The 24589-nt window shown below is 46.6% G+C and overlaps 2 protein-coding genes across 4 annotated transcripts in view; one reads left to right on the plus strand and one right to left on the minus strand.

The window, feature by feature from the left end:
* fgf12a (fibroblast growth factor 12a) overlaps window positions 1-19941 on the plus strand; it is a 24206-nt gene extending 4265 nt beyond the window's left edge. Inside the window, exons 1-6 of one of the 3 annotated variants that reach the window (XM_068571536.1) lie at window positions 936-2022; window positions 3134-3181; window positions 5884-5994; window positions 10320-10423; window positions 16199-16397; window positions 17262-19941. In XM_068571536.1, coding sequence (XP_068427637.1) covers window positions 1827-2022; window positions 3134-3181; window positions 5884-5994; window positions 10320-10423; window positions 16199-16397; window positions 17262-17374 — 771 coding nt within the window. In that variant the 5' untranslated portion in view covers window positions 936-1826 and the 3' untranslated portion in view covers window positions 17375-19941. Of the gene's footprint in view, window positions 1-935; window positions 2023-3133; window positions 3182-5883; window positions 5995-10319; window positions 10424-16198; window positions 16398-17261 lie in introns of those variants that run through there. The other 2 variants (XM_068571537.1, XM_068571538.1) reach the window with 2 other exon arrangements.
* Window positions 19942-23682: 3741 nt separating this feature from the next.
* Window positions 23683-24589, minus strand: LOC137802239 (somatostatin-1-like). Its single transcript, XM_068599976.1, has 2 exons — window positions 24455-24589; window positions 23683-24015 (listed from the first exon to the last, which is right to left on the minus strand). The coding sequence occupies exons 1-2, from the start codon at window positions 24587-24589 to the stop codon at window positions 23833-23835; spliced, it is 318 nt and encodes a 105-aa protein (XP_068456077.1). The 3' UTR covers window positions 23683-23832.

Here is a 24589-nt window from a genome sequence, read left to right on the forward strand (position 1 = left end):
ATGCAATAATAGACATGAAACCAAAAGCACATGCACAGATGCATATTTTTGGAGACTTTGCATTGATTTATATCTCATCTGTAAACATCATTTTTAATCATCCGCTGCCGGCGGAAACATTCAGCAAATATAACAAACGCAGAGTTTTAAGCGTTGAATGTTAAAGTATGTTTTCATGGTTTATGATAAGGACTATATTGTTGTTGAAAATGCTCATTTCATTTCCATGAACCACACGTCATGTGTGTCTATGTGTTGTTGTGTCTTTTTAAAGGACCGTGTGTGTTGGTTCATATTCATGTGCTGAAACCTGGGGAAATTAATCCTTTCATCCACACTTCTTAATGGCCAAATGAGCTCATATCCTGAGTTTATAAACTATGAGATTAGCTCAAGCTGCTTAAGATATAACTGTTCATGCACACTGCATTCATTAGTTTCATAACCTCGTTGACCTATTAACAAAAAACTGGCTTGCAAATTCTGATTTTTTTTAATTGTAATTCAACGTGAGCGCCCCCCCCCCCCCTCCAGACGTGCACACGCCCCCAAATGACTAAAAACTCACTCCACTCGCGCGCACCCACTTACCCCTGCATAGACACCCATCCTGCATGTCTCCTCCCTTTATATGCCTATATTTTATATTCACACACATTTTATTTATCAGATATCATCGATATTTCCTCTGTTCAAAACTACGAACCTCAATCACGTATGAGAGAGAGAGAGAGAGAGAGAGAGAGAGAGAGAGAGGGAGAGGGAGAGGGAGAGAGAGAGAGAGAGAGAGAACGTCACGGACAGCCTCTCTCTCTCTCTCTCTCTCTCTCTCTCTCTCTCTCTCTCTCCTCTCTCTCTCTCTCTCTCTCTCTCTCTCTCTCTCTCTCTCTCTCTCTCTCTCTCTCTCTCTCTCTCTCTCTCTCTCTGGCTGTAACTCGCCGTCAGCGTCGCAGTACTTTCTGGTTACTTCGTTCAAAATCCCTCCGACGTGTTCAGCTCAACTAATTGTTGCTTTCCAGACGAGCATCCTTCCATGCAGGCTTAAATTACATCTCTGCAGCATCCGTGCACCGCAGCCCCCCCCCACCCCCCGCCACACTGCATCCCGAGTTGCCATCGACAGAACCGGGGACGAGCTCACTCGTCTTGGCTCGCGCACCGTCCCGTGGGCCGCCAGAGAACGGTCTCATTCACCGATGTGCACGGAGTGATGGATTAAGGGGAGAGGAGGAAGAAAAAAGAAGAAGAAAAAAAGTTGGGATAATTTTCTCGTGCGTGGATTTAGATTAACGTGAAGGATCCAAAGGCGTCGGGGAGCCCGAGGAGAGAAGCTGCTGCGCGGAGGAGGACGACGGAGCCGCACGCGGCGCGCTCCACCTGGAATACCTGCAGCTCTGCGCGACACGCAGCCGCAGCAACTTAACTCCTCTGTTGCGTTTCCACGGCTGCCGCGTCGGCCCCGCAGCCCGCAGCCCGCAGCCCGCAGCCCGCAGCCCGCAGCCCGCAGCCCGCGGGTTGCCGCGTTGTGTCGCTCGCTGTTGAAGCTCTGAGGGAATCAGACGTCGTGCCCGCGCTCATGAGGCGGCCGTGTGACGCGCGCTGATGCCCGGGACTCGGAGGCTTTCTCCTCGTTAGGATGACATTTGGTTGAAACGCTCGTGGACGCGAAGCAGAGAATCAACGCTCTCGTTTGTTTGTTTGTGCGTGTGTGTGCGTGTGAGTGCGCGCGCGCGTGTGTGTGTGTGTGTTTTATTGCGCCAAGCAGCTGCATCAAGATCCGACTGCTGCCGAACTAGACTCTCGGTGATCAGACTCGGTTCGGGGAGATGGCCGCGATCGCCAGCTCCCTGATCCGGGCGAAACGCCAGGCCAGGGAGTCGAACAGCGACCGGGTCTCGACCTCGAAGCGCCGCCCCAGCCCCAGCAAAGACCCCCGCTCAATCTGCGAGAGGCATTTCTTGGGGGTCTTCAGCAAAGTCCGTTTCTGCAGCGGCAAGAAAAGACCAGTTCGGCGGCGACCAGGTCAGTGCTGTAGGTTTTTCCTGATGTGATATGTTCCCCCCCAGCCCCCCCACCGCGCCCCCTTTGGACAATTACACTGCAGTCATGAGCTCCAATCTCAGCCGGAGGAGAGATTTTCTCCGCGGTGCGTAACATCCACCTGTTCCATGAGGTCTGGTGGTCTGTCGACCCTCCGCGCGCAGCCTCCGCGCTCACCCAGCAGCCTGAATGCAGAGGGAAGATCTGTATGCTGTGACGTTACCCCCTTTATGTATTGATGCTCAGAATAATCAATCACTCTGGAACAAAAAGCTCAAACTCATGTCTCAGTCTGAGCAGCTTTTGTTTCCATATCTAATATTTATTAAAGCCTCGACTTTTGCACACTTCATTTTGTGTATCCCTCCTCTTCAAAACACAACTTGAATGCACTCATAAATGCTTTAAATTGCCTCATTTGATATGACTGCAGATTAGGGTCCAGGGGAGATAAGTGGCACTGCAGTGCACCAATGCTCTTTTGAGATTAAATGTTTTAATGGTAAATGTTTATTGCCAAGAGGGAGCTTTACTGCAGTGAAGGGAGGTCTAGCCTCAGTGATTAAGAGCTTCTCTGACTGTATTGATAGACACTACACTCCGTGCTATACGGCCTCCCCCTCTCTATTCCCCTGGCTCTGTCCAGCTGCACGGACCGCGAGCCGGGCCTCCGAGAATCCAGAAAGTTCTTCCTGTGAATGAGGACAGAGAGACACGTCCTCACAGGGAGACGACGCGCTGCCAGCCAGACACACAGACTCCATTAAAACCCTGCTGTCGCACGGCTTTACCAAACAGACTAAACAACCTCGGTGCCAAACGCGGCCTCAAATGCCAAAATAGAAACAGAAGCAGAAGCAAACAGACACAGGACGAGGCAGCCGGGCCTCCAGACTCTGTGTGTCGGGCAGGTGGGTAACTCCACACAGAAAGCTGATGCTCTATGTATGTCCTTACTTTTCCACTGATGCCTTGCCATATATATCTGCATTAAACAGCCGATACGCTGGAGAATGAATGAATTCTGCCTGTTTAAAAGACTGTTGTTTTTCCTTCTATCCCCAACCCCAACCCCACCCCCCCACTCCGTAAGATGCACCCTCGAAACCTCCACAGGTGTCCCATAAGGGCTGCAGGCTAGGTCAGTAGCTCAGCCTCCATCCGTGTGTGCTGTGTTTCCTCTCGTCTCCACCCCATCTCCGTCCATGTCGACCCCCGAGGGGGGAGGTGGGGAAGGGGGAGGGCCAGAGGGGGAGGGAGGGGCGGGGGGCTTCAACACCTGTCTGACAGCCGACTCTCCCTTTGCTGATCTCTTCTTTTTGTTCTCTTCTTTCATCCCTCCTTCTCTGTTGCTTTGTTGGATATTTTAAGCTTTCGTTGGTTCTCGCCTCCAGTAGCCGGTTGTTTGTGGCTCCTCTGTCTCTTCTCTCTGTCTGTGGCTCGGCCTCCTCTCATCTTGTTCCTGCCTCATTCTCTGTGTCCGTCGATGTCGGATCAGTCCTCCTCTCCTCTCCTCGCTACTCGTTCTGTGTCTGTGAACATGTGACGTACCGTGTGCGTGTAGAGGTTCTGACCGTGTTTTGGTGTTTATGGATCTGTTGTGTTCCTCCGTGTCCGACATGTTATCAGAACAGCTGACGATCATTCTGCATTTCATGGTCATGACGCCGTTTGTCAACGTACATAAATGTTTTTGTCCTCCTGTACTGGTATGAAGTATATTTATTGACGTTTTAATGGCCCATACACACAGAATGATTTGCTGTATGTTGCCACTAAAAGACTCTCTTCTCTTTTTTTTTATTGCACAAACACATGTTGTAAATTCTGAAGTTTGACATGAAGTCTGTTTAAATCTACGCACACACACAGAGACACACAGAGACACACACACACACACACACACACACACACACACACACACACACACACACACACACACACACACACTCTGCTAAATGATTGGAACTGATGACCCGTCAGCGGTTGCTCGGCCCGCGTTGAGGTCTTAATTTATAGAAGTGTAGTTATCACATGTGATTTACTGATACTCTCATGTACACACACACACACACACACACACACACGCACACACACACACACACACCCTCATCACCCTGCCCGTGATGGATGATGAAGGGCCTGTCCCAGGGACTGATGGCCCCTCAGGGGCCGGTGAGTCGGGGCTGGAGTCCAGGATGATGAACAGTTGAGGTGAACAAGTCCAGTTGGGGGTCATCGCTCCGCCGCCTCGTCTTTCTCTGGGCTCTCACTTGTCATCTGTAAAAATATGAGCCATATGCACCAGTAATTCCTGCAGTGATCAGCTTTTAAGTACAGACTCAACATCTGCTGCTACTGTTGAAGATCCAGCAGAAACGTTGATTCTGTTTTTCTCTTTTAGAACATGTTGTGTTTTGCTTTTGGGGGTTTCTGTGCCCGACTGCACGGCGTGACCACCGAGTCGTGTTCTGACCTTGTAGGACAGTCGTGCTCACTCATTTCCTCTTATTGCAATCACACATCATCCATCAGAAGGTGAGTGAGCCCTGCAGACGAAGCCGGCAGCATTCAGCTGAGACACAACGCGCCATGACCAGAAGATCAGTCGCATCCAGCAACCGAGTTGACGTCTGATTTCAATGCAGCTGGTCTCAGAATCTCTGACGACGTGGCAGAAAACAAACATTAAAGTTCAGTGATTTATTAATGACAGTAAAACTTAAGAAACATATGAACATGGTTGCATATATGAACTCTCTAACTGCCGCCCCAGTGTTTGCTCTCTGAAGCCACAAGTCTTGTTTACACTCACGGTGTCATGTGACCCGGCCTGTTGCGCAACATCCACAGACCAGCCGGCGTTATCTGCGCACGTCTCCCCTCAGACGAACTCTTTTTACACATCTACTTCTTCCCTGACATTGAGGCCGGGAGCTTTTCGTTCCCTCGAGCCGATCCTCGTTTCCTTCGCTGCTGAAGTGGCGAGCGCCTCCAGCTGCACGCTGGCACGCTGCCGGATGTCACCGCCTCCCAGCTGGAGGTCAGTTCAGGGTGATCGCAATGAAACGTATAATAATAAAGTTGTGGAAACTTTAGGTCAGTGTCTTTTCTGTCAGGATACAGAGCTGGAGTCCTTTGGGTGAACGTGTTCGCTGTAAAAATGTCTCATTGAACGTCGATATGGACCCGAACATGCACAGCTGCTTCAAATAAAGAAACCGTCGACATGTTAGTGAACGTTATGACGTTAAACTTCAGCTTCAAAGTGATGCAACGTGTCTCTTTGTTGTGCTAAATACAGGACGGCATGATGAGGAAGTATCTTTGTGATTTCTGTCATGTTGTCATCGTTCAGACCCTCAAACAGACGTTTTGGGATGATGTGGTAACATATGAGTCATTACAAACTAATCTATTACAGTCTTACTGATGTTCAACAGATAGTAGGAGTTCAAGGGATGAAATGGTTGTTTTTGAGTGAGCAGGCAGTTATGCCACAAGAACAATCATTTATTCAAAATGTTTCATTATAATTGAGCATTTCATCGATTTCTATTTGAATTATGCAATTCAAAAACAGTTTTGTTGAAAGTGTTTTTAAATGCTTGAGAAGATCTAAAGGTGTGAAGTCTGTTATAGTTCTGCTCTCCATCTTTCACAGCTTTAATGAATCAAACGGTTCAGTGTGAGTGTGAAGACGCAGCTGATCAACTCACTGCTTCTGTCTGGAGAACGCTGTTCTGACATGTTCTTGGTGGGGCTGTGTCTTGGCCGACGGTGTGTGTGTGTGTGTGTGCGTGTGTGTGTGTGTGTGTGTGTGTGTGTGTGTGTGTGTTTCAGAGCCGCAGCTGAAAGGCATCGTGACGCGACTCTTCAGCCAGCAGGGCTTCTACCTGCAGATGCAGCCGGATGGAACCATCGACGGCAGCAAGGACGAGAACAGCGACCACAGTGAGTGAAGCGCCTCGGACGCCAGAACAAACGAGCTGATGGCGACGAGTCCCTCGGCTGCATAATATATTACCACATTTAATACGCTGCGCCTTCTCATTTTTCAGTCTTACATAATTGATGCCGGCCTGAAGCGCTCCAAAATAAGTTGAACATTCCCTCGTTGAATTGGATTATCAATACGAAAAACATCCCGTTTAAATAGAACGTCCTCTTTTTCGCCTCTTCTGATGCGACGGTACGTTTAGGATGAAACGGTGGACATGAATGTCAAAACCTCCTCAGCTGCTTTATCCATTCACTTCCTCCAAAGTAGACCTTTCATAACTAAAACACACGTGATGGATGGGAGCGCTTTGTGTTCTGATTTCTATCCCCAAGTGAATAATGTCTTCAATATCCCCGTCGCTGTTTCTCTAAGTCGACCACTTCCACTGCGTTCACTGCATGATTGTAAGTGGCGCGTTGTGTTGATTGATCGGCTCCGAGGCGTCTGTGATTAACGCAGCAGAATTTCCTTCCTGGAAAAACCCGTCGCCTGAAGCATCTGCAGCTCCGCTCGTGACGTAGATCCTCCCGGAGACATTTCTTTGCAATATTTCACCACCCATCGACTTTCCATGATGGATAAATGGTCTCCGGGGAACAAACCCTGAAGCGTTCACGTCTGCTCTCACGGCAACAGACAAACAGGGAAAACCTAAAACATGCAGACTTTAGTAACAAAGAAGAGACGCAGAACAGTCGTCAAAGCCGAATAAAAACGACTCCAGACAGGAAACTAATCATGACCTTTCTTCTCCAGAATACCTTGAAGGAAGCTGCTGCTGCAGCGCGTCTCATGCGGTGGAAAGGCCTCTCGCTGTCACTCGCCTGTTTATATTTTATGAGGAGAAAGATCTTCGGTACTTATGGGATGAAGGAAGACGACAGCACAAAACACAGAACTGTAAAAGACTTTTCGATGCGTTTCCTCTGTGCAGCTTCGGCTCATCGTCATTGACTTCTAGAGGTTTTGCTTGTGAGCTTTTTGTTGGAGGTGAGGGTTTCCCCACCTCGAGGTAATCCTCTCGTTCCCGTGGACGGAGGAAAGCAGTGAATAATTCAGCCCGAGGAAACTAAAAATACCACCTTCCCTGTTTGTACTCCATGAATAATTCTCTCTGTGAGAGCTGGAAGACGGTCCGAAGAGGAAGGAACGAGGAGGAAGAGCCAGAAAGAGTAAAGAAAAAAGTGATCAGGAGAGATGAACGAGGTCGATGAAGATTTAGAATTCTTGTCTTGCGTTAAACTATTGATCGCCCGGCTGGATTATCAGAGTTATAGATCCCGTCACCCTTGAACCATCGACTCTCTGACCTGCTGCTTCCTCAGCAGCTGCAGATGGAAGACAGACATTTCTTTCAGTGGGCTGGAGGAGCAGGACTCGACCTGAGCTTCAATTCACTTTTTTATTATTTGCTATATTTCTGCGCTGGATGCCGACACAACGGAACAGACTCAGCTGGAGAAATGCACAAAGAAATAAACGGAATTTAACTTTTATGAACTCATAAGACCTTTTTGACGCGACATATTCAATAAACTGTGAGGAGGAATACAATAAATAGATCACTGCAGTGTGTAGAACGGCTTTAGTGTGTGAAGCTTAACTAAATGCAACGGCTGCGGAAACGGCCTTCAATTAATTAACACTCGTGTTCAAATTTGAACAGTTATTAATTTGATTGTCGTCAGCTGATCGCTCGTCTTAATTACCTGCACACAGACAGATATGAAGGTGATGAGACTCCACCTGTCTCTGGTTCTCCTGCTTGATGGACAACAAACCAAGACTGTTTAGTTTACTTTATTGAAATTGGATTAGCGACACTATTGGGACCAATAAGACTTGATATGAGAGCGAACGCCTCACAGAACTGGACTGTAAGTCCCTCCTTTACGTTTGCATTCCTCTCTGGGTTTGGAGATGTGTTCTCAGCATCTGAAGTTTGGCTCAGTGCTTTCTGAACCTTTCCTCCAGGGTTTCTTTCCTCCAGGGTTTCTTTCCTCCAGGGTTTATTTCCCGCTGTGCCAGTATTCCTCACATTAAATACACTTTCTTCAGCCGACCTGCAGGATTTGCTTGTAGCGGCTGGAAAGAGTTGCCGTTGCAAGATTTCTCTTTATTGGGTTGTTGGAACTCTTTTTGTTTCTCTCTCTGGTGGTGGAAGATCTCAGAAAGCCAGCCGCTCTCTCTCCCTCGCTGAGAGATGGGATTGAGGTTATTCAGGATCAGGATTAGCAAATCAGGTTCTCCAACAGTCGTAATTATGAAATCCATCAACCGCAGAGCTGCAAATAGAAGAGCATTTAAAAGCTGAATGTTCCTGTCAGCTGTTTTATCCTTTGGCTGCTGAACGAAAGCAGATCATCATTACAGCAAAATGGTGGACGAGCGTGTCCTATTATTGTCTCTTTCACTGCCTCTGCTCAAGCCAGGCTATCATGGAGTCTGTCGAGGGCCTTGATGCAAGTAAGACGGCTCAGAAAGCTGGAGCGTGTTGATCTGGGACGGCGGTGCATCGCTGCTGGTTTCAGGGACCAGGATGCATCGCTGCTGGTTTCAGGGACCAGGATGCATCACTGCTGGTTTCAGGGACCAGGATGCATCACTGCTGGTTTCAGGGACCAGGATGCATCACTGCTGGGTTTCAGGGACCAGGATGCATCACTGCTGGGTTTCAGGGACCAGGATGCATCACTGCTGGTTTCAGGGACCAGGATGCATCACTGCTGGTTTCAGGGACCAGGATGCATCGCTGCTGGTTTCAGGGACCAGGATGCATCACTGCTGGGTTTCAGGGACCAGGATGCATCACTGCTGGTTTCAGGGACCAGGATGCATCACTGCTGGGTTTCAGGGACCAGGATGCATCACTGCTGGGTTTCAGGGACCAGAATGCATCACTGCTGGTTTCAGGGACCAGGGTGCATCACTGCTGGTTTCAGGGACCAGGATGCATCACTGCTGGTTTCAGGGACCAGGATGCATCACTGCTGGGTTTCAGGGACCAGGATGCATCACTGCTGGTTTCAGGGACCAGGATGCATCACTGCTGGTTTCAGGGACCAGGATGCATCACTGCTGGGTTTCAGGGACCAGGATGCATCACTGCTGGTTTCAGGGACCAGGATGCATCACTGCTGGTTTCAGGGACCAGGATGCATCACTGCTGGTTTCAGGGACCAGGATGCATCACTGCTGGGTTTCAGGGACCAGGATGCATCACTGCTGGGTTTCAGGGACCAGAATGCATCACTGCTGGTTTCAGGGACCAGGGTGCATCACTGCTGGTTTCAGGGACCAGGATGCATCACTGCTGGTTTCAGGGACAAGACGAGTCCTCTGAGCAGCAACGTGGAGGGAAACAGAAAGAACAGACAGAGGAGAAGGAGAGAGTTATGACAGAAAAGAGAGATGGAAAAGCCTGAGAAAACAAAGTGTAAGGTGCTAATGGACTCACATTCTGCTTGAGTCGGCCGATCCCAAAGATCTGGCCCCTCAAGGGTACACAAAACTGCAAGAGTGGCCGGTGTGCGTCGCCGGTCCCAGTGGCCCGAGGGCAGAGCAAACCATTGGCAGGCGAAAGCAGCGCGTCAATATTTATCGAGTGAAATTGAATCCGCTCGCAGGACGTACCCGTGTTGTCACGTCGCCTCTCGTCCAGCCGGCTTCATCTGATCGTCTCCACCGCCGCGATGCTCCCGTCAACACGGCAGCAAGACGTCCTCACCCCCCACCAAACACCGACACTCAGTCAAGAGAAAAGCTTTCAGTAGAAGATAACTTCTCCAGAGATAACAGGATGTACAGTTAGACTTGTTTACAGTATTTAATGAAGCCTCTTGGATGATGTCATCGTCTTTGAGGGCCCACTTGTGTGATGTCCACGGTGTTATTCAACATTAAAGTCCTGAAGACAAATGTTCTCCATCAGCTTATTACCGCATACGTCCAATCAAACCATAAAGTCACATAAATATAAATGAATGAAATCCATGTAATGTTGTGCTACATTCACGTGTAATTTCATCTCTTTAGTAAATATTGAACACATTCTTCTTCAGCCAGGTGGTCAGCTGTTCATACTGTTTACTGTCGGAGCCTCTGCATCTTCTTTTGGACGAGAAGTTTCTGTGTTTTGTCTTTTACGTTGAAGCTGCACCGTCTGAGCTGCATCAGTGTTTATAGTTTATGCTCTGCTCTTTAATCTGTCTGATGTCTCTTTGTGTCTTTGTGTCTTTGTCTCTTTGTGTCTCTCTCCCTCAACCTCGCTCTGCAGCTCTGTTCAATCTTATTCCCGTGGGTCTGAGAGTGGTGGCCATCCAGGGCTTGAAGAGCGGCTTCTACATCGGCATGAACGGAGAGGGGATGCTCTACCGCTCGGTAAGATGCGGCTGCTGGCTCCGGTCCCGTGGTTGTGCGTCACCGGCATGTGTGTTGGTTCATTTACACGCGTTGTTTTGTCTCTCTTAATATCCCACTGCAGAAAAGACTCTTCGGAGCGCTTTCATCTCTGATCCAGAGCTCTTCAGATGCCTTTGTGTTGGAGCTCATCCCCCTCCTCTTGTTTTGGTGAAGCCGCACCGCGCATGTTTTACATTTCATTTGACATCAGGTTCGGTGCTCATCCCTTTTTGAAATAGCCTCTTTTTAATGTAGCGGCTGCGAGCGGAGGCTCGTCTGTAAAGCTAACGGTCCACTGAGTGCTGCTGCTGCTTTGTTTAACTTTGTCATCCTGATTCTGAATCATAAAAGGATGAAAGGGTTTGCACTGCAGAGAAGTTCCTTTATAGATGAACGCAATCTGAGCTGTGAACATTTTCACTTGTTCAGTGTCTTTGTTCTATGAGCCAAATATACTGCAGGATTATAAAAGATTATGAAAGTCCTGCGCTCGCAGTGGAAAATATTGAATTTCTTTTATAATTTTAAGACTCAGTTGGGGAGTAATATCATGAAAACATATGTTGTATCTGCAGTGTAACATAAGACATGACGTCATGTTTAATGCACTGAGGACGATGAGATGCTTCGTTTTTGGAAATGAGCTGCAGTGGAGGATTTTGTGTGTGTGTGTGTGTGTGTGTGTGTGTGTGTGTGTGTGTGTGTGTGTGTGTGTGTGTGTGTGTGTGTGTGTGTGTGTGTGTGTGTGTGTGTGTGTGTGTGTGTGTGTGTGAGAGAGAGAAATGGCATGAAGACATAGGCAGAGCTACAGATATCCCTGGTTGGTGGTGATATAAGTCTCATGGTGCTACAAGAGGATGGGAGGACTGCGTTACCCACAATCCTCGGCTGATGGACGTCTGGCGATGTGTCGGATGTCTGGCAAGAGCTGGAATCCACAAACTGCCCCTCAAAGGTTTTCATTGTCAAAGTACTCGTCCGGTCCGTGGAGGAGAGAAGCGATGCTGCGTTACTCTGCATCGGCTTCACCGCCAGAGACGTCGCGAACAGTTGAAGAAGAACACATCAACATTTCTTTTTTAAAAGTTGAATAAATTCTTTCAGTAGCAAACATTCTCAAAGGTTCAGAGAAGGACGTACGCTGCATACGCAGGCTGTGATGACTCACGCTGACGGATTCATTCACAACTGAAGCTCATAAACAACTTACTATGAGGCTCATAATAACCCTCCTCCCACCTACCTGCGTCAAACTAAAGCCTTTCATTAAGTAGACCCTGAGTTGCTGCGTGACCTCCCACACACACTCGTCATGTGTCGTCTTCATTGTTCAATAAAAGTGGTTCAGAACTTTTTAAAATCCTTTTTCACGTTTCTATCCAAGAGAGAAGAGGACGTCGGTCTGAAGGTAAAATGTGTTCACAGCGAGAGCTGAAAGTCTCTTTTAATAAAGTCTGTGGTCGTACGGAGGAGGGCCGGCTCCTCAGGTGTGAAGCACGAAACATCGTCATCCTCTATGAGCAGAAGGCGGGAGGGCTGGATCCCAGGAAGCTCAGGAGCCTCCAGGAACCTCCAGGGGCCTTCAGGGGCCTCCAGGGGCCTCCAGGAGCCCTAAGAGAGCCTCTGTTCCTCCATCTCACATTATTTACCTGTTTAATTCTGTTGGCGACGCTGAAGTGCAGGAGGACTGTAAAGGAAGGTTTTGTTCTTCATTCACTCTTTTACGAGCTCTCATGACGCCTTTGCTGCTATAAAACAAGAGCTTCGCTTTCATCGTCTTATTACTTTTACACATTTACTGATATTTGACCGTATCGTTATCTTTCCCTCGCTCTCCACAGCGTGACGTTTCTCACACTCGTTTTGTCTTCTTCCGTCTTCCTGACTTCTCAGAGCCTCGACGCTCGGCTCCCTCACTTCATTGTCCCCGGGGAGATAATTACTCATCCTTCTCCCCTCAAACACTCCCTTGTTTTTATTTTCCTCTCCCTGCTGCTTCATCTCATGAGGAGGGGAAACGCGACAGCTCCGTCTTCTCTAAGACGACTCTGAGCGGTTGTTGAGTTCCACCTTCGGGAAGCTTTTCTCTCTCCGTCTTCATCCAGGTGTCAGGCGTCTGAATCTCACGGTTCATCGACGAAGTGGCAGCTTAGTCTCTGGTCGCCGGTTGCCGGTTGCTGGTTGCCGGTTGCCGGTTGCCGGTCGTCTTCCTTGCCGGCAGAGCAGAGCTCGCCGTCGAGGCCGCTGCAGGTTGGAAGCTGCTGTAGCGCCGGGTGATGATGTTTGTGAGGAGTGTTTAGCGATGAAGAGCGCGGGGGCTGAGCATCGCCAACGAAGAGCTCACTTCCATTATTTATAACACTTCTCGGTCTGACCTAGTTTACTGCTCAGCAGTAACACTGTTCTCTGAGCTGTGCATCCATCCAGCTATCATCTATTATCTATTATTATTATTATCTACTGTCCATCAGCGACTCATTTCTTATTGTTACTGAACAATGTGTGCTGGTGAAACCTTCGCTGAAGAGGGAGGTGAAAGGTCAAGGAGTGACTTCAGATGCTGTTTGGGTAACAAAGGATAATGTTGTTTAGTGACCTCACCTTCAATGACCTCATGTTGAGAAGTTAGCAAATTAAAACTTGAGTGAAGTCTGAGAGGTTTGAGTTCATTAGGCTGCAAATAATGACCGTTTATTCTGAATTACTATTTAGTTTTCACTTTGGTGATTAATGATTTAGTCTATTAAAAAGCATCAGTGAGGGTTGCTCTGTCTTAGTTCATTAGTTGACTAAAGATGTCTGTAGTAGATTAGCACACTGAACAGCAGAGTGTCTCATATTATTTGTAATGATCTAAGTATACAAACAGGGAATGTGGTGGATGTTCTTCCAGCCTCGTTGTGGTTGTAAAGAAGCTAAGCTAGCGTCGTTAGCATGGAGGTTGAGCCGCTTTGAGCCCAGAACATCTCTTTAAACAGAAGCTGAGAGACACTCGCTGTGCTTTTAATAAACCATTCAACATTCAGGTAACTTCTAGCCGTATTAATAATATAGTTTGTCTTAATGTTCAGCTGGTGACCGACCTCTGACCTCACATGTTAATACTGGTGAAAGTCATTTTGTGTCAAAACACCACACACACAGTTTTATCAACAAATAATATTCAAGAGGAGGTCACACATCGTGTTGTCAAGGTATTTGTCAAACAAGTACTTCAAAGTACTTGAGCTAGTGTACTTAGTTACTTTCCATCATCATGTGTGTGTAAGTACTCTGGTTTCACTGGTGGTAAAACATTTTAAACAAGGAGGAAATGTAAATAAATCTTTGGTAGAAAACATATAAAGGTTGTGCTGAAACGGTTAAACATTAATATTCTGTCTCCAGCTCCTTGTGTTTGTTCACTGTGTTTATTCATCTCTCATGTGAGCGTCAGCAGTCTCACACCGTCGCCTCCCCTTCAGATCACCACAGAATATTAATAAGCATCCTTGTAAATAGTTTATCATTAATGAGCCTGTTCGTGCTGACATGTGACACAGCTCCTGAAAAAAAAACCCTCCCTTTGCCGCGATGACAAACTTTGGTTGATTGTATTTTCTTGGCAGAGGAAGCGAACGCTTTGCATTGTGTGTGTGTGTGTGTGTGTGTGTGTGTGTGTGTGTGTGTGTGTGTGTGTGCGTGTGCGCCGGCGTGGTGTGTGTTTCCGTCTCCGTACCGCTGTGGTTCATACGTGTCCATTAAGAAGACGCCATTAATCAGGAGCGACTCGGGCCTTGTCTCTTCACCTCATATTTCCACTCCGTCATCCACAAATAAGGTGCTCTGTCAAAGACTTCAAAGTCACTTCCATTCCACCTCCATCGCCTCGCAGCCGGAGCTTCTGCAGCGCCGCTCGCCTCCTCCCGACAGTAACAGAGTGTCGTCCTTGTGGAGGAATCTGGAGGAGATTCTGCTGTCAGCAAAGTGAAAGTGGCTGATTGTGAAGGGGAGGATTCTGGAGCGTGTGTGTGTGTGTGTGTGTGTGTGTGTGTGTGTGTGTGTGTGTGTGTGTGTTCTCGGCCTTATTATGGTTCCAAGCAGATGAAGAAGGCAGAACGCCTGCTGGTGTGCATCACTGTCTGCCTCCCACGCCAGCACATACGTTCACACATGAACACACACGCAGCCAGACGGCCGCTTGACTTTGTGCCGTCAGGCTCAGACAGTCCGCCGCCGCCGGCGCTGCACGCCGCTCGTCCTGCACGCCGCTCGTCCTGCCTCCTGCCGCCCGGCGAGACGTTTCCACGCTCAAGCGACCACGTGACCTAACCTTCCCAGAGTCCTTTGCACAGCCTGCTGTGTCTCACAAATGAACGGTCGCACACACTGCGACGCATTCAGCTGAACGCCGTATGATTGGGCGAAAGTGGCACACATTAATAATTTGACATTAAGTACAATTACTAAATGTTATGTGAAAAAAACACATCACCTAATGGATCTTAAACCAGCCTGTTTTGATTTGTGTCCCCTCATTGTTTTGATTTCAGGTTGTTAGCGCTGCGTTAGCGATAGCTTTAGCAACACACCTCAGTGCCATCAGGAGCTGATGAGGTAACGTGTCAAGATGCCAAAACATAAACACCTTCAACATGTCACACACTTTAGAGTTGGTGAAATCATATTTTTCCCGCAAGCTTTGAAGGGATCATTTTACCTGAATAACATAAACCCATATTCACTCACCTATCTGTGTGGATGCATCAGGTTCATTGTGTAACGGTTTGAGATACACTTCTGTGAGATTTCTGCCTCTAAACCCAAAACAATGGCTGAATCCACTTCCATGTAACGCACTTAAAGCATTGAAACATCAGGTTAACAAAAGTAATTCATCATTATTAGCTCAGGAGCGGACACACAAAGGATATTTGATGATTTGCACACACGATATTTAATCCATTTCCTCAATTTAATTCATTTGTTCTCACGTTTTGATTAATTTGTGCTCACAAGTTATGATTCATGATTGTTTGTTCACACTTCCCAATGAGTGTGATTCGCACCGTACGCACAAGGGGGTCAGGGACGGCCGCTCGGTGTGTGTGTGTGTGTGTGTGTGTGTGTGTGTGTGTGTGTGTGTGTGTGTGTGTGTGTGTGTGTGTGTGTGTGTGTGTGTGTGTGTGTGTGTGTGTCCCGCGGGGAGGACGGGTCACCCTGGAAGAGTCAGAGTAACTTTTACTTTGGACAATCTGCAGACTCAGTAGCTGAAAACAGAGTAAATAACATGAGAATGTTTTTCTAATTTGGGCGACCAAACTTTTAACACAACGTTTCCAAACATCTTCCCTACACACACACACACACACACACACACACACACACACACACACACAGTCACCTCCAGCAGGAAGCAGCATCGGCTGCAGGAGATATTTAAGAAAGAGAGATCACAATCTTCCACAGTTGTTCACCATTATTCTAATAAGACTGATTACTGCAACTCTAAGGGTGTGTGTGTGTGTGTGTGTGTGCGTGCGTGCGTGCGTGTGTGTGTGTGTGTGTGTGTGTGTGTAAACACAGTATGTTTGCTGACCTTGGCAGTGTACACATGCTCGTGATGAGAGCCAGTACTGGCAGCGTGAGACAGACGCAGCTTTCATTCAAATCGTCCTTCTGTTGTGTTGCCGTATTCATGCCGATACAAACAACAATATATATGTTGTGTTTTAATATTCTAGCTATATCCTCCGGTCTCTTTTTCTTTTGCAGGAGATGTTCACACCTGAGTGCAAGTTCAAGGAGTCCGTCTTTGAGAACTACTACGTGATCTACTCGTCCACTGTGTACCGGCAGCAGGAGTCGGGCCGGGCCTGGTTCCTCGGCCTCACCAAGGAGGGGCAAGTGATGAAGGGCAACCGGGTGAAGAAGACGAAGCCCTCGTCACACTTTGTGCCGCGGCCCATCGAAGGTATGAGAAGCGCTCTGTGTCGTGTTGGTTTGGTGCTTTTTGTGCTCATGCACGTCCTTCATGTTTGTCATGCGCTCGGTGTGAAGCTGTAATTACTTCAGGAAGCTCTCTGAGACATTTCAGATATCGTCCCCATTAAATAACAACGCGGTATGAAAACGAGCTGCGGTCTCTAATTCAGCACAATGAAGATGTTGCAGTGGTATAAACTCTGTGATCCTGATCAAAACTATTGTGTCCATGCCCAATGTTCAGCGTTACGTTTTCAACCCCAGAAAAGAACCAAGAAGCCTGAAGAGTTTAGTTTAGATAAATATAAAATCCTGCTCTGACTGATCGATTCTGTTTTTCATTATCGAGACGAGTTCTTTGAAGTCAACAGGCTTTGACATGTTTAAATAGTTTTAAGCATCCTTCTCCTTCTTTATTAAATAAACACCATGCGCTATTTCATTCAAACTTAAAAGGATTAAGACCATAAACTCATGTTTACAATATTACTGCAGTAATAATAATAGTGTTAAGTCTGTTGTTTGTTTCAGTTTCATACATGTTGTGCATTTCTTTAGCTGTTGTGAGTTTATTTTTAATCTGATTTCTCAGGTGTTTCTAGTGAGAGCAGCTTTAATCTCATTAAAACTCGTCAAGCAATGTGACAAAAAAAAAAGTGCTTACGGCCCAAATTCTCCCTCCAGCCTCCCAGCTGACCTTGTGTCTATCTGCACATCCATCTCTTCAATCTGTTCTCCATTGTCCCCTTTTTGAGCTCCTCCTCTCTTTGTCCTCCTCCTCCTCTTCTTCTTCCTCCTCTTCTTCTTCCTCCTCTTCTTCTTCCTCCTCTTCCTCCTCCTCCTCCTCCTCCAGTGTGTATGTACAGGGAGCCATCGATGCATGAGATAGAGGACAAGCGCTCCAGGAAGAGCTCAGGGACTCCCACCATGAATGGAGGAAAAGCTGTCAATCAGGACTCCACATAGCAGCGGAGGGAGGGGCTTCCAGCAGGGGGCGTGGCCTCACCCTGACTCCGGGGGAGGGGCCATAGGAAAACTCACCCCCCCACCCCCCAAATACCCCCCTCAACCCCCCTCCGCAAAAGAAAACAGGGTGTTGTGAGGACGAGGAGTGTTTCTGTCCAGAGACAACAGACTGAACTCTTGCCTGTGAAAACCTTTTAGATGAATTAATATCAATCAAGAGGATATATATATATATATAAAGAGAAAAAACATTTTCAATCAGGACTTGACCAACATTTTATGCAAAAAAAAGAGAAAAAGCTGTGATGAACAAAGGAATGGTGGTCTCTCTTCACACAAATATATATCATTTCCAATTTATGCTGTGAAAAACAAGCTTTAATACATGTTCAATTTTCATACGTTGGTTTCTTTTCTAAATGCTATTGCACTCTCATAAGCTTTGTTGTGTTATTGTGGTCAGTAATAACTATAACAACCTCATCATGAGTAATATGTTGTATCGTATCACTACAATTACTATATTGTTATTCTTGCTTTATTTTTATTATGAAACTTGAGAACGTTTTTTTTTAATTACTCATATTTTTCTCTCATAGTTTGATCTTGAATGTCACACTAACTGCTGTGTGAGGTAAGACTGAATGTATTTGGTAGCTTTGGGTGGGATGTGGTTACTCAGGTGTGTACTGTAAGTGTGACTAAAGGACAGGTGAGGTTGTGTAACTGCTCTACACAATATGACAATATGACAATATGACAGTATGACGGAGCCGTCTGGTGTCGCTAAAGGAAAGTAGGAGAAGCTGACACACAACGCTGTGTCGCTGTGTGTCAGCAGAGAAGACCGACAACGGAAGTTGGACAAGTGGGTAAAAGTCAAAGTCAAGGAAAACTGTTTTGATATCACTTCAATATACTCTTAAGTTTTAAGTAAAGAGATGTCCAAACGTGTTGAAAATTGTAAGGGAAAGTATTCTCACCAAAAAGAAATCGACCAGCATCAGCAATATGAGCCATGGCCAGAAAACGGTCACATGACATTCACACCTCAAGAAACACGGACCCCTTTCTCAGCTGTTAGCGCGGCTAAACATTCAACCATAAATCAGTTTTCATGCCTCTGAACTTCACTAGAAGACTCCTGCTGCGTCTTTCCAGGAGAGACTACCTTGTTTTTGGCAGTGAGGAGGTGTGGACTAGTTTTTAAGACCATTTCTGTTCGTTTTCTTGTGAAAGTATTCAAGGTTTCTCCCTCGTGGTGGACAGGGTGCCTGACTGTTTAAACGCTTTGACCTGATGTGTTGATGTTTTCATTACGAGGTCGCAATCATTCGGACCGTCACACTGGACGCAGAACGTCTCATTGAGGAACCGGTCCGTCTGGACTCCAGGCTTCGGGCCGGATGGCACCGTGCTGGTTGGTTTCCTGTCACATGGTGACCCGTCACGAGTCTGCCCGCCCGGCCGCGTGACCCATGAAATGAGGCTTTTGCTGCTTTGTCGAAGGGAAGCTTCTCTTTCATAAATCAACATGCTGACAGGGCTGTTTAAACAAGGTGAACGGAATAGCAGCGTACGTACGCCGCGTATGCTACATAGCTCATTCTTAATCCCCGATTAGTTTGTCTAACTCAGGAAGTCCTACAATTGTTCCACGAATGGAGCCAGAGAGGCCGCTCGTTACCCAGCACCCGTTGCACAAAGCCTGGCCGCCGCCGTGGCGTTCAAGGAGGTCAGGGCGGGATCGATGGTATTTTTATCATTAAAAGTAGTGTACAGCTCAGCTTAGGTTCAAAAAGGGATTACAGGCGCCGAGATGAGCATGAACTTTGCATGACGGTGAGAGGTGACGTGAGCTTGGTTCCATTTCGAGGCGAAAAGAAAAGATCGTTTCAAGTTTGGGAAGTGTGAGTCCAAAACCTTTTTATGCAACGTTTTGATGCAAGAGTTTCTCATCTCCGCTGCGTCTGGTTGGATATCGTATGCTAATTTGGCGGTATGTACAGTAAATAGCACACATGACGTCGCACAGAGCAAACTGCAGAGATATCATAGATCTGGTGTTCTACCATGTGCCTGGTGCAAGTAACGGTAGATTAGTTCAACTTCCACAGCGCGTACCGAACAGTGATGCAGACAGTGTGTTGGACTGTGAGTCAACAGGCAACACCAGCAGATGAAAGTGGCTTTTTATAAAGGTTTATATTGGTGCAAATGAGACACACGTGGACTTAAAGCAACGCATGAAATGGGATGTACTCGACGTCAACCGCTGACAGCCGAATGAGAGGATTTTAGAAATGATCGGATGAAGCGAGGAGGTGAAACTAAAGCGAGAGCGGTAAAGGAGAGCACTTTTCAGGAGGTTTATTGATTTATGAAAGGGTGAACAAACGCTTTGGTTGTGTCAGATATGAAGTAGAATTTATAATTTTAATGTTCGCAGATGATTTCACTGCATTGGAACACGCCCATATATGCATTATGAATTGTGAGATGAAATAAAAAAAATAAAAATATGCATTGATAATAAAAATCAGAATGAAGTTAGTGATTGTTTAAGAATAAAGACTATGTTATCAAAAACCTCCCCGTTACGCTGTGACTGATTCCATGAGTTGTTGATCGTGACTGACAGCTGTTGTGTGTTTTTGTGTGTTTCAATAATAACAATAATACTAATCATAATGTCACTTTGCAGCAACAAGATATTAAGCCGACTAAACCCTCAACGCACGGCTGTTGAGAGGTTCAGAAAATCCTCCAAGCCGTGATTTATCTTCTCGCTCGCCCCGAAAGCCGATGTGTGATTTTGGGATGGCGCTCCTTCGTCCTTAATTCGGAGGTTGTCATGGAAACAGACCTTCCTGTGCTGTCTGCAAGGAGAGCGACGAAGAGGAGGGAGGATGAAGGCCTCCCTGACTCGTCCTCACTCCTGCGTGATGTCTGCAGCGAAGGTTCACGCTCACCGCCAACAAGGTTTTCTCAAACGTGAACTTCTTTCCATGCAGAACTTCCATGAGCAGAGCGGGCTTTGAGCTAAATGCTAACGCTAACGCGGCAACAGGCTGATGCTAGCTATGTAATGTTTCCCAGGTTCACCAGCAGTGTGTCTGCACGCCGAGCCCTCCAACTACAGACGAGGTTTTCAACCACAAAACCACAACGTGGTGGGAAACTTGAGATGATGAAGTTATTAAAATTCACCCTGAAGGTGTCACATACATCAGAACCACATTTCACAGCATTTCTATTGCTATTCAACTGTGAGGAGGAACAAGATCAACACGCCTCTTGTTCTCTGCAGCCGCTGAGGGCAGAAACAGCTGAAGGTCAGATGCTCAGACGCTGGTGGGAGCTGGCAGTCCGAACAGGTCGTCTGTTTGTGTAGACACACGGCGGTGCAAACACTCTGGGCTCCGCTTCGGCTCTGCTGTTGGCACCGTCGCTCCTCTCACATCCACCTGTCTGTCTATCTGCAGGGTCACTGAAGGCCCCAACATGACCCATGTTACCTCCATCACTGGTCAGAGTGAACACATCTCGTGCCAGGATTTGATGATTAGCAGCAAATCTATAAAAGTATTAGGAAAAAACGTACAAAATAAGGTCCATTATGATGTCAGGGTATAAGTTGCACAAAGAATAACACATGATTTATTGATGTAGACGTTTTGCAGCCGTTACAACTTATTCTCACAGTTACACAGAAATGTTAAACGCTTGAATAACTGCAGGATAAAGCGTGCGACACAAAGACGTAGAGACAAACTCAGCAGCCCTTCTTCACTTCTCCGTAAACGAGTGCGATGTTTTCTGTCCGGACGTCACTCCATGACGCTCCTTCCTTCCTCTTCTGCTCCAGTTCCAACTTCTCTGCTCGTTCATTCGCTCCTCAGATTCTTGAAGTTTTGAGCTGCAGCTCGGCCGTCTGCCACTCGAGAGATTATCGTCACAAGCTGCAGGCGCCACAGACTCCACTGGAGGATTTGCACAGTTCTTTGCCAGTATTTGATCATAAACCAAAAGTACATGATGGGGAGGGGTCACCATTACAAGTGGTCATGACATTGACATCTAGTGTAGATGTACTGGACATAATGGGACTGCAGCCAAGTGGCGACATACTGACAGACGCGCACAAAAGAAATATGAGCATCAGTTTACTTTGAATCTTCACTTTCAGTGGCAGACGCCGTCATGTGGAACGTGTCCATCCTGCAGGTTGAGTGTTGTTGTGAACACGCTGAGCACCTGAAACATCCGCTTGATGCTTTCATCTATCAAACCTGTTCACTTAACAGACACAAGAGTTGATTGATTACAACTGCACTCGTGGTTTTCCCATCATTTAACCCGTTGACATGCGGCAGAAGACTGAACAACTTGGATTGCGTTGAAAGGTCACAGCTGGCATCGTTAACATCTCTGCAATATAGAAATCCCTTTGCAGGATGATGTCTCATGCATTTATCTTTGCATCATGAGTTTCATTTGCTTGTCACCAGAATCTGCTGTCGAATGGTGAAAGTTTTACATTTGAGCTTTGCTCTACGACGCCGTGGTGCGTCATGGAGAACTTCTCTGCTGGGTCTGAAACTCTTTTATTTATGGCCTGTGCAGTTATTTATAAAGACCTTGTGCATGACTTTGTTTGTCTTTTGCAGACTCACGGGCTCACAGAGTAAACATGTTCTGGATATTGTATCCCAGGCATCTTTCCTGGCTCCTCTTTTATCCTGTTGTGTTGATGCGGTGCCACTGGGACTGCTTTCTCTTTTCTTAAGAGAACGAGGGAACTCCTCCTCACAAGCGGAGCGTTCGCTTCTTCTCATTAAAAATAATTGGTCTCTGTTCAATTAAGGCTGAGTGATGGTCCTTTCATCTGCTGGTTCTGTGTTTTTTATTTGCATCTTTCACTTCAACATCAACTGCTCAGAGTTGGCAAAAGTATCGGACAATTGCTGCATTCACTTCTGGAAGATGCTCCTCGTACTCTGTGATTGGTTTGTGGCGTTTGGCGCCTCCTGTTTGCAGATGAATACCACGAGACTCATGGAAGAAGGTGCACACAGGAGCCCACACACACACACACACACATACACTGTACACCCACTGGCCCACACACCCTCTCACACACTTGGCGTGTCTTACTCTCACTCTCTCTCACTTTATTGAAGAGGCTCTGCAGTATGAGCATATTAATGTGCTGGCAGTGGTTCCTGTTACGGGGGGAAGCTGTTCTGTTCAATCCCAACAGCCCGAGGACAGACAGGATACTGAGCCAAGCTTTGACTGCAGTTATGCTCCAACACGGATACTTTCATAATGCTCTCTCTCCTCCCCTCGCTCGTCCTCTTTGCACCTCTCCTTCCCTCCTATTCTCTATTCCCTCGCCTCCTCTCTCTCCAGCGTGATACATCTCTCTTGAATCTGGCCTTGTTTCCTTCACACTTTCACGAGCGTTGAACACGCTGCAGATCGATGCGTGTTGACGAGGCCTCCAGGATACGTGCTGCTGCTGAGCTACTTCAGTGCAGGCTCATCAATGCGTTGATGTGGGATGTTTTATTACACATATTTTATGCACACACAGGAGTTTCAGCAGATATGCAAATGTGATTTATGAACACTCACACAGATGCATGAACAAATGCCAAGCGCGCATATTTCCTCTCTGTCGGCTTGCATGCCAAAGTTATACGGCACAATTACATAGGAAGCGGTTTCCTTCAATCGTTGGCAAAACAAATGCAGGAACATCAAAGCTGCAGAGGATGAATGGATGAATGGATGAATGGATGTCTCACACTGGGGGTTTATTGCTCTGCTGGTCTACCATGAAGATGATCACTAGTAACATCAAACACTCATGCAGACATTTATGACATTTTAAATATCTGGATTTAACACAAAAAAAGAACATCTTCGTCTTGCTGAAGTGAAGATGATGAGCCAGAAAAACCTGCTCGCTAACGAGGGCTCATGGAGGCAGAAACACTTTGATGTGTGATGAATGAATGAATGCATGTGTGAACCTTTCTGAAATGGTGTCAAATACAACATTTCTACAGGTGAGTGGAGCCCAGTTGGTCCTCCAAGAGGGTTAGTTTATACATAAAGTTATGTATCTGATGAGCTGTTGAGATGTGAGCATGAAGCATGGAGCTCTGGTTGTTAATCTTAAGACATAATGCAGTTGAATGATTGTTCTCATTTCTTCTCAACATGTTATTAGTTATGTAATCAATGTAATCTGTAATTATTTCAGAAAAAGTTACAGTTATTAAGCATATTGGGGAAAAGTAACACAGACAGAACACTTGAGGAGATCGTGATGCAAAATGAGGTTAAAGCAGCGACACATGAAGTAAACGTCAAGAGGTAACTACACACTATGAAGCCATAAAAAGAGCGAGTGTGAAGTATTATCCATGTGACCGCGTTGATGGACGCTAGCAGACAGCCCAGGACTTCCAGAAGAAGACTCTGCAGCCGAGTCTGCGGGTCTTCATGACGAGTCCACGTCGATTCTTCTCCTGCTTTTCCTCGTCTGCGGCGCCTTCGAGGCTGTTTCTGTTTTCCAGCATGGAGAGTTTATGAAGCCATTCTATCCAGGTCTGTCTCTTTGTTGATTCCTAAGGAGAAAAATATTGACTTAATGTAAATATTAAAGGATTCTGAACACTTATAGGCTTTTAAATATAAGTCAATATGAATTTTGACTTCACCATGTTTGTACTTAAGATAACAAAACTTGTGCATGTGTTGCTCAGAGCCAGAAGGGGAAATGCTAATGTGTTCGTACTCTAATCTCTAATCTGCTGTTTCATGCAGGTGCAGCTCTGAGGATGATCCAGTGACAGTAATCGGACAGGCAGCTCTGGCAGCATCCACAATGACTCACAGTAAAAGTACCATTTTAAAAGACTAAGATGTATAAAATGTTTGTGCACATGTTGCACATATTAAACAGTTTGCAGGACATCCTGATGGTTGACTTAGTTTCCATTGAGAGACAGGATGGAGTGCAGAACGCGTTCAGGGACATTATGGAGAAAAGTAAAATCATCTTACTTGTTGGTCTTGTAGTTTGTTGAGCCACGGCAACAAGTCTTGCTGAAGTTGGAGGTCTTTAAATCCCGACTCCGTCTCTGCATCGACACACAACGCCAAACACAAAAGAGCACATATGCACAGCAGGTGGGCCAT

Source organism: Clinocottus analis, unplaced genomic scaffold (genome assembly GCF_023055335.1).
Source record: "Clinocottus analis isolate CAN_PGR_092001 unplaced genomic scaffold, fCliAna1.0.p SCAF_11, whole genome shotgun sequence".
In the NCBI taxonomy this organism is placed as follows: domain Eukaryota; kingdom Metazoa; phylum Chordata; class Actinopteri; order Perciformes; family Cottidae; genus Clinocottus; species Clinocottus analis.

Coding starts and splice junctions, on each gene's coding strand:
- LOC137802239 (XM_068599976.1), bottom strand. CDS start 24,589: ATGGCCCACCTGCTGTGCATATGTGCTCTTTTGTGTTTGGCGTTGTGT. Junction 24,016..24,454: donor ACAAACTACAAGACCAACAA/GTAAGATGATTT, acceptor TTTTCTCCTTAG/GAATCAACAAAGAGACAGAC.